This window comes from Rhinatrema bivittatum, chromosome 3, assembly GCF_901001135.1.
Source record: "Rhinatrema bivittatum chromosome 3, aRhiBiv1.1, whole genome shotgun sequence".
Taxonomy (NCBI): Eukaryota; Metazoa; Chordata; class Amphibia; order Gymnophiona; family Rhinatrematidae; genus Rhinatrema; species Rhinatrema bivittatum.
This window is the reverse complement of record NC_042617.1, coordinates 57,707,730-57,718,422: the sequence shown is the minus strand read 5'-3', so window position 1 is coordinate 57,718,422 and position 10,693 is coordinate 57,707,730. Positions and strand designations below refer to the sequence as shown.

The following is a 10,693-nucleotide window of genomic DNA, read 5'->3' as shown; positions in this document are numbered from 1 at the left end:
TCAACAAGGAATCCAAGCGTTCCCACAGAGGAGAAATCCAGGCCAGCGCTTTCCCTTCAAGGCGGGTTAGGATGAACATGACATTCGTCAACTTGTCCTGGAAGACGAAGGCTGCAGAGCAAATTGCGTATAGCATTGGTTTATGAACCCTCTACAGAGTCTGGAGTCGCCATTGAAACGTGGAGGCGCTGGAAGTGCCAACAAGGCTTGAGGCATCGGTGGAGGTGGCTGTGGAGGAGGAGGAGCCGAATTATTCGTAAGGGCATCAAGCCGGGCGTGAAGGCGATCCATGGAAGAGGCCAATGCCTCAAGGAACTGCTGCTGTTCTTGTACCTTGGATGCCAGGCCTGGGATGGCCTGGAGGGCGTAGCTCCACCGAGTCCATGACCTTTGCAACCTGTTGGGTCGGTGGTGGACCCTTGGACTGAGGTGGGGTTGACACAAACTGTAGGCATGGACCTAGGGGTCGCCACCGTCAGCAGGTGGAGTGGGCTGAAGCTAGAGGCCACTGGAGCTTCACCTATACCAGCTCTCGTTCCCCTTGGGTTGAGCCTTTGGGTGCCTGGGCCAGCAGGACTTAGGTGGGCCTCGAGTTTAGCTAGAGATGAGAAGTGATTCAGCCCAGAGACAGCAGTCGGTAGATGGCGTAGTCCTACCCTGGACTGGATTCGGTACTGGAACACAGGCACCAAAGGAACAATGAGTATCTGGAGGCACTCAAGCAAAGGAAGGCCTAAGTCTTGTAGTCCATGTCCAGAGGATAGGCAAGAGGAGGCGTTACTGACAGGCTAGGATCAGAGCCGGCAGCAAGTGGAAATTGTGGCAAGCAACGTAGAACTCTGGACACAGGAAGGTCTGTAGCATAGTCGTTCAAAGCAAGGGTCAGGGCACAGAGAAGGCAACGGTCAGAGCACGGAGAAAGCAGGCGTAGTCAATTAAAGCAATGGTCAGGGCACGGAGAAAGCAGGCATAGTCAATCAAGGCAACGGTCAGAGCACGGAGAAGGCAGGCAGAGTCAATCAAGGCAACGGTCAGTGCATGCAGAAGGCAGGTGTGGTCAGGCATAGCGGAGGTCCGGGGCTGGAGAGAAGCTGAAGAGTAGTCAGGCACAGCGGAAGTCAAATCCAAAGAGTCAGTCCAACACATAGACGAAACAGGAGCAAGGAGAACAGGAACTGGGAACCACAGGAAACAGGAACACAACGAACAGATGATTCTAGGATCAGCAACGAGTACTCGGAGTACTCTGAGACCTGTTGCAAAGACAATGCTATGGAGGAGGCCTGAGCTTTTATACGCTGAAGAGTCTGACGTCAGCATCCAGGTCCATGGCCAGGTTCCCGCTGCGGGCCCTTTAAAAGAACTAATGATGCGTGCGTGTGCGCCTAGGAAGAGGCACGGCACTGATGGCAGCGTTTCTCCGCGGGCCACGTGGCGAGGCCTGACGAACAGGGACATCTTGGCTGGCAACACTGGGTAGCGTGGCAGGACCGGAGGCACTGGAGGGAACCCGAGGTTGGAGCTGGCGGCCCATCGCCGCGAGTGAAGAGGAACCAGGAGCTGGAGTCCGTGTGAAAAGGTGAGAGGGCCGCGTTGCGGGGCTGCTGCGGGCAGCACACATAACACATTGCTTTGGACCTGATTACGCTTGCCTGCCACCAGGATCTGACCATTGCTTTGGACCCGATTATGCTTGCTTGCCACCTTTCCCAACCCTTGGCCTGTTCCTGGTACCTCTTGTCTGCTGCCTGATTTGGCCCCAGTGTGTTCTTGAGTCTTGTTCATCTTACCACCTTAGGGACCCACCTAAGTCCTGCAGGCCGCCAGAACCCAACGGCTCAACCTGCAGGGGAGGCGTCTGGTATAGGTGAAGCTCCACTCTGTTCCGCTTCCAGACACGTTTGCCAGTTGTCGGTGTAGGCCTCATAGGTTTGCTTATGAGGCTGCGTCAACTATGCCACAGAACCAGGGGCTTATACCCATGCCATTCATCACACCCAAACAAACCTTTTTGAATATCGATCTCCGAATTTTACACTGATTTGGAGGTCTATCTATAGGAATTGCTAACTGCAGAACTTGTTTATTATTGAAACAGATGTAAAACAGCAACTTTTAAAACATTTTCTATTGGTTCTAACTGGATGTACAAGTATATTTTTAATTCAAATACTTGCCGGGTTCTTGTGGCCTGGATTGGCCACTGTTGGAAACAGGATGCTGGGCTGATGGACCCTTGGTCTGACCCAGTATGGCATTTTCTTATGAAGTCTTAAGAGAACTCTTCAGCTTTCTAATAAAAATGTTTGCTCATTAATCCCACCACATTGCCCTATCCCTGTTAAATAAAAAAAAAGTCAGAGGTAAAATACCAGTTTGCTATCAATATGATAACTACATATTTCAGGAAATGTTCCCATTTACTAAAAATAAAATGAGACAATATCTTTGGGGAATATGGGATTTGTAAATTCCTGAAGTGTTGTAAATATATTTCAAAAGATTAAATTGATGCTGTACCTTTTATCATTTCATATAGAATACATCTATGGTTCAGTGATGTGATATTATGTCTTACCTCCACCTTTACTTTGTATCCCAGATCCATGCATGTTTTATAGTTATGAATGGGATTCTGGCTAAGTTTCTGGAGGATGGGTCCATTAACATTTATTAGCCATGTAGAGTTGGGGATTGCCACCTCTTACTTCTGGGAGTCAGCAACAGGCAATGGATCTCCTTATTAACATTGGCTGTGTACTTCTGTGTGACCCAGATAGGCTGCTGTTGGATACAGGATGCTGAACGCAATAGACAATTGGCCTGACCCAGCATGGCACATCTTATGTTCTTTGTTCTACAAATATTTATGTTACATTTGTGGTACTGTAAAATGTATAATCTATTTGTATTATATTTTCTTGTAGTGTCTCCGGAGGCTCTTGGATTCCTCTCAGCTGTTGGGGTGTTTATTGTCCTCATGGTGCTCCTTTTTCTCTATATTAATAAGAAATTGTGCTTTGAAAATGTTGGCGGGTTCCCATGCCTTGATTCAGATTACAGTGCAAAAAGAAATTTACAAGGTAAAGTTTTTAAGGTAAAGTTTTTAAGTATAAATAAATTAATTCCACTATATTGATTGTTGCAAAAGTTAACAGACTTGTTTCAGCTGTCTGTAGGTTAATTCTTTTTTTTTACGTGTAGGAGTTCATCTGCTCTTTTCTATCATGGATGATAGTCATGGTGCTTACTACATTTTTACATATGCCTTGGACTTTGTGAGTTGATTCTTATTTTCAGAGAATTCTGACTTGTATATCATTTTACATGTGTCTTGAAAATTCAGAAGGAAAGCTTAATTACTGATCTGCATAATTGACCAGACATTTGAAGATTTTTAGCTCATACCATTTTTTTCATGGGACAGAAGAGACATTTCAAATATCCCTTTGGTCTAGCTTAGGGAAAATTAAGCTTTGTGCCACTTGGAGTCATAGAGGAGAAGGCAAGGAAATGCCACAAATAGTAAAACCACAATGTGGTTTGATGAATTTGAATATATCAAAGTACTGAGAATAATTTAAATTTATCAAAGGTTTGAGAACTTTTCCTGTGAAGTTATAACCCTTTAAAAGCCTCTTTTGTAGCTAGCAGGATGCATCTAGGAAGTTCAAGAAAATACCACAGAAAGTAAAACTGCATCACAATATAATGAATTTGAATATAGAAAAATATTGAGAATGTGTCAATAAAGAGCTCTCAGGAGATTCTCATCTAAAATATTGGGCATCAAGTAACAATTATGCCACCTAACTTTATAATCATTGGTCCCAAAGAAAATATTTTTTAATTTTATACAGTATTTATTTATAACTTTTTTTATATACCGAGGTTCAATTAACAAGACAAATTAACAAGTACAAAGGAGTATCAATGCAATCCTTACAGGGAGATAACCCCAGAGAAGAACAAGAAGTTTGGTTACATGAGATTATTTCCCTAATGCAGATATATCATCAAAACACAGACTTGGACTCAGGAACAGTAACTTTCAAACCGGTGCACGGGCGCACATTAGCATATGTGTGCTGGTGCACGCTAAGGGACACGGCCATTTTATAACTTGTGCGCACTTATATGCGCATGTTATAAACTAGCCTGTGCAAACATATTTATTATTGAGACCACATGATAAAAACTCTATCTAGACAATAAATACTATCTAGCTCATACACTCATTCACAACCATACCATTCAGCCACTAAAACAACACATGGTGTATTTAACAATGTCCACAAACATATTGTTACATATTCATCAGTTAATAAGAAGTATACATGGAAATATAATTCAAAGATACAATAAACATCTCTAAATTAAACCCCTTCAGATGCTTCAGAATTCAGCAGCGAGAATTCTGACTAACACCAGGAGAAGAGACCACATCTCTCCTATTCTCAAGAACTTGCACTGGCTGCCAATACACTTTAGAATTATCCACAAATCCCTCACTATCATCTACAAGACTATCCATCACCAAGCATCCCTCAATCTTCAAATTCCACTCAGAAAGCACACATCCACCAGACCCATCAGAGAAGCCTACAAAGGATCACTCCTTGTTCCACAAACCAAAACCACTCAACACCTAACCTACAGAGACCGAGCCTTTTCCACAGCCGGACCTTCACTATGGAACTCTATTCCTCCCGATCTAAGACAAGAACCATGCCTTCCTACTTTCAGAAAAAGGCTTAAGACATGGCTATTTAAGCAAGCCTTCCCAGATCCATATTGAAAGTCAGTAACATCTTATAAAACACTACACAATATTATGTAAATTATTAATGTAAATAATTCATATTTACTACTCAACTATCTTAATCTAATTCTCTCCCCAGTTTTATGACCCTGTTGTAATGTAACTTTTATATTTATTTTATATTTCTTTGCACTTGTTTATGTTCTGTTTTTTGTGCACACCCTCTTGTTATTTGTAAACCGGCATGATGGGGTTCCTAATCTCGAATGCCGGTATAGAAAAATCTATAAATAAATAAATAAATAAATAAATTGTAAACAGTATCGTGTGCAGATATCCTATATAGTCTAATGGAAAAAACTGAACATGTCACATCATCCAAAAAATTTTTTAGACTACTAGATATTAAATATGGCTCATCACTTGAAAGCTGACACATCCCATAAATTCATCCAGTATCCAAATATAGAATCAGCACTGTCCAATGGACTACTCCGACAAGAGATCCTTGTTTCACCCGAAAAGGACGGGCTTCTTCAGGGATAAATTTTCGCCGAAACTATACTCGGCAACAATTCCCCTTAAAGCAAAAACACGGTACAATTAAAAATTCTACTCACAAACAACACCGATCGACTAAATCCCATTCAAACCATAAATCTTACCTTCCACAACGTCCATACATTCACATTGTTGAAACCCCTAAATTCCCAGGTCTCGAGATTAATTTCACCTGTCCAAAGAACGTTTAATCACATTTAAAGAGTGCTTCATAGGTAATACTTCAAACTATTACTTCCAGTCGCAGAAACTGCAACCAAAAGCGTAAGCGTGTTTATCTTCTCTGGTTATTTTAATTTGTAATCTTCTTTTTGGTTGCAGTTTCTGTGACTGGAAGTAATAGTTTGAAGTATTAAATAGACCCTGATATTGAAAACATGCTGGAGACGGGGACATACCTACAGTACCTGAATGTACTGTAGGTATGTCCCTGTCTCCAGCTACCAATGAAAAGGCATGATCTAAATATAAACAAATAAATAAATAATTCTGTGTCAGCAGACAGATTGATCGTTGTTGAGAATACTGGATCTTATGGCTTCACAATTCATGTAACTACCATGACACATAAGAACATAAGAAATTGCCTTGCTGGGTCAGACCAAGGGTCCATCAAGCCCAGCATCCTGTTTCCAACAGAGGCCAAACCAGGCCACAAGAACCTGGCAATTACCCAAACACTAAGAAGACCCCATGCTACTGATGCAATTAATAGCAGGGTATCCGAGGAGGTAGGGAAGCTGCTTGGTTGTGGTATTTTTTCTCCATGGTATTTTACTGCTGGGAAAAAATCGAATTTACTAACCTGCAGTACTGAGGTTAGCAAATCCAGCTGTATTTTTCTCTCTGGGAGAATACCAAGTAAACTTGATTAATAGCTGTTAATGGATTTCTCCTCCAAGAACTTATCCAAACCTTTTTTGAACCCAGCTACACTAACTGCACTAACCACATCCTCTGGCAACAAATTCCAGAGCTTTATTGTGTGTTGAGTGAATTACCAAGTGAATTACCAAGAATAGCAGAATCACTAACTGAATGCACACAGTATGCCATACAAAGTTCAAAGCATTCTTAAATACTTAATATTGTTTGTTATACAGACATCGGAGATGCAATGTCAAGACCATCATAACAACCGTAAGTGTGAAAATGAATAGTTTTTACACCTTCTCCGGGTCATGTATAATCATCGGTCTCTGGTTTCTTTTTTTAATATTTCTTATGTACTTCCCTCAAAAGCTTCCTTTTTCACTCATCCAGAGGCAGCCATACTTCACTGAGCCAAAGAGATTTCAAAAGGCAACACAACATAACGCTATGTTTCGAAGACTCTGCATCAGGGGTGAACATTACAGAAGATGTTGCTCACTTAATGGCATCAGGAAACGTCTGTTGTATTGCGCTGATAATGAGTCAAATAGCTGCTTGACTTGTTATCTTCTAAATTGCCTTCCTGAACTCAAAAAATCATCTAAGGCAGTGTACAACAAGTATTAAAAAGATGCATATGTAGCCCCCTGCTTTGGGGTTGTAGCCTGAATAGTGCAGAAGACATATTCAGTCCCGGGGCTAAATCCAGCCCCAGGATGTGGATTCTTCAAATAAGGGGGAGGCTATACCTCCACATTCCAAGGCATAAGAGGGAATACCTCTGTCTCTCCTGTTGTACTCATGGATACTGTTTCCTCTATACAGTTTATGTATCGGTACCAAAAATGCTTGGGATACTCAAGTGGGGCATTCCAAAATCAAACTTTACTGTAATACATTTTCAAAGCCAATCATCTTGCAACTTATTATTTCATATTCATCATAAATGCAGATGTAAATGTGGTCTCAGTCCTGCTCCTCTGTGTGAGTGGCCCTCAAGATGACAGGCACTAGTAATGAAAGCCAGGCTTGTAGTAGGGTACTGAGGTGGGGGTCACCTATTCAGGTGTTCAACTGGATTTTTCGGGTGGAAAATTTTGTCTGCAGCAACTGATGAATTCCCAAACTCCTCCCAGGTAAAAATGATGGACAAAAATTCTTCCCAACAAAAAGTAACAAAATCTCCTCTGAAAATTCCAGAAGAATCTGCTGTCGTTTCACGTGCTGCAGGATGGAAACCACTGCTATTTTCCCTTTCTTCCTTCAGGCAGGACCATTATCCACAATCCACTTCCAAAAATAATTATCTCAAAAAACTGCTGTCACACTTTGAGAGAATCCCTGCCAGACCGGTTAGGTACTAAACCAGGCATGAGTCTCTCTCCTCCAAGGTATCTGGCTGTGAGGCCTGAAATTTGGAGCTCTAAATAGAGGATTCTCCTTTTCCTCCAAAAATTAAACCAAAATGCCACACTATATTATATACCCTCCTGCAGTTAAGCAGGTGAAAGACGTCACTCTCATCATCCTTGGAAGAAGTGCTGATTATGAATGGTATGTTCCTTCGTCACTCCTCACCAAAAGCCTGCGCAAAAGACATCTAGGGAAATCTCTACACATATACCATTTGTACGCCTTGGGCCCTGGAGATTAATCCTCCTCCCCTATCAGAGAATCCAAGGCAAGGTTGCAGGACTGAGTTGGGACTAAGCTCTTCTAGCAAGTGTGCCCCCAGGTAACCATTGTATCATGAAGGGAAACTATATATGTGCTCAGGGAAAACCTGCACTTTATATTTGAACCTGCTATATTTGCAAGAAGTTTTATTTCTGTTTCCTGTTAAGTTGTTAAAATAAACTAAGCTTGGAGTCTAACACATTTCCAGTCCCAGCTGATGGGAAGCAGATGCCTGGTCCCGGACTCAAGACCAGGTCTTTCACATGGCAGTGCACAGCACTTACTAGTGAGCCACTGAGACCCTGGTCTGCCCCATGGTCTTATTGTTTTAAATGGATGAGCCTAGTCATCTAGTGTGAGAGTTGTGGGTCTATATTTTTTCTTTTTTCTCACACAAAAACTGCTTGAGTACTTTCTACATCAGAGGTGGGAAAACTATGACCTGCAGGCATTTAGTTTAATTTAATTTGATATACTGCTCTACACAGCAATCAAAGGCATCCTCCTAACTTGCAGTGTCCTGGCCCACAGCAGTGACATCACTTCTGTTGGCCTGAGGGAGGAAGTGACATCTGTGGGCTAGTGTAAATGATGTAGGTCTCCCTTTTTCTGCTGAGGGGAAATTATTTACTACTTCCCATGCTCCTCAACCAGAGCTCCAATGGGAGCTTCTGCCTACAGAGTAGCCCACCCTTATTCTATATATTTCAGCCTGGCTTCAAAACCAGTTCTGTTAGGGTTCATGTCCGTTGACTTTGTTATCATCATCATGTAGAAGGAAATTCCATTTCTGTACAGCCTTTAGTTGTTAGATTCATGAGGGGTTTGTTTCAGTTGAAGCCTTCCAACAGGTCTCCACAGTGTCATGAAACTTCAACAAGGTTTTCTCTCAGCTCATAAAACTTCTTTTCAAGTCTATAAACTCTTGTGAGCTCAAGTACCCCCTGACCTGAAAGTTTACATTTTTGGTGGGCAGGGGAGTGGTGTTACACAGCCTGCAGAGTCAGCAAGTTTCAGGTCCTAATCACCTATCTAGCTTATACAAGACTTCCTCATAATAGAATAGTGCTCTACATGCGTTCCACATTTTTGTCAATGGTGGTATCGGACTTCCACTTTAACCAATCATCCTTCCAACATTTTTCCCTAGCCACATCTTCATAAAGATGGAAAGCTCCTTCATTCCTTGGATTTCAAAAAAGCTGTCACATTTTGCCTAGAGCGGAATCAATCCCATAAAAAGTCCATCCAGATTTTTGTCTCTTTTAACACTAATAAGCCTGGGCATGCAGTGGCAAAGAACACCATTTCTAATTGAATAGCAGATTGCATCTCCTTCTATTTTGCCAGATAGGCCTGACTGGCCCTAAAAGTCTACCTCCCTTGAGGAGATTTGAAAGACTGTAATGTGATTTGAAAGACTGTGATACTCAAATCCCATTACTCTCCAGACCCAAACTCTTGGTGGGACAATAGGTTTGGACTATCCATTTTCTATGATTTCTTTGAGGTGTAGAGACCATCTCTATCCATCCTGTGATTCATTTTTATGATTTTGGGGTTTGTTCTCTGTTATTTTGTGTAAAAAAAATAAATCATTACAAAAGAGAAAAAGGGTTTTTTTCAACAAAAATACTTCTTACCTTTAGCAGTTATTGTTGTTTCTTCTTTTTAAATACAAATTAACTAGGGAATCCAATGTGTGTGACTCGATAAACTTTGATCTTCAGAGAGAGCAAGTTCATTATTTGTAACAGGTGTTCTCTGAAGACACCAGTTCACCAGTCACACAAACCCTTCTACCTCACTTTCAGAGTTGTTTTGCCACCCAGTCAAAGTTTTTATATGGAACTTGGGGGAACTGAAGGGTTGTAACTGCACAGAAACTACTCCTTATGGGCAATGAAAGGCTTTTGGTTTTTCCAGAAAGCTCTAGAAGAATCTACTCAGTGCTGAGCATGATCACATGATCCATGTGTGTGTGATTAGTGAACTGCTGTCTTCAGAGAACACCTGTTACCGGTAAGCAACTTTGCTTTATGAAATTATCAGAATGATTAAATTATTTAATATGAATTGCTATAGCAGAAATGCTTAATGTAAATGCATTTGAAACTTGTTTTACAGGTATGCAATAAAAGCTCACAATTTCCGTAAGTTGTAAACATTTGGAAAATAAACATACCAAGTGATTAGGGCTTCGTGATGTTGAACATTTACGCTGAGAAACTACCTGTTTATGCAAATGGAAAAATATTGTTTGACTCTGGAGTGCTTTGATTTATGGTGAAGATATATTGCTGCAGTTATGTTTTCAACAGTAAAAAGTATTTTGAAAGAGAAAAACTTTATTATGATGCCTGTTTGAAGACCCAAGAAAGCAGGCTAAGAATTTCACAAAACAGGGGACATATTCTCTTAGAAAAGTTGATGTGACATAAAAATCTTTGGACAAATGGCATTTTTCAAGAGCTTTCAGCAAAATTTGAGCCTCCCTTCCGTCTCTTCTTTAGTTGATAGTCTTAGTAACGCAGTGGATGACTTGACCACTGCTGTTGCCGATTCAGTCTCAGAGCAGGTAACAACTATGATTAATAACTTCCGCATGGAGGATGAAGACTCATCTCCCAAACAAGAGGAGAAGGCAGCCAAAATAAAAGAGGAAAATGCAACAAAACTGGAGACCTCTCAGGAGTTTAATAATAAGAAAATGAGATCAGGTACAGAACCTAAACTCACTGCTTATTCAGATTCTCTAGATTATGAAAAACATCAAACCTTATTGCAGGATGGCATATCGGAATATCGGCGAGAGAGAAA

The 10,693-nt window shown here is 41.3% G+C and overlaps 1 protein-coding gene across 1 annotated transcript in view; it reads left to right on the top strand.

The window, feature by feature from the left end:
• The first annotated feature begins 2,935 nt into the window (after nt 1-2,935).
• SYT14 (synaptotagmin 14) overlaps nt 2,936-10,693 on the top strand; it is a 272,359-nt gene continuing 264,601 nt past the window's right edge. Inside the window, exon 1 of the mRNA XM_029593290.1 lies at nt 2,936-3,083. Coding sequence (XP_029449150.1) covers nt 2,981-3,083 — 103 coding nt within the window. The 5' untranslated portion in view covers nt 2,936-2,980. The remainder of the gene's footprint in view (nt 3,084-10,693) is intronic.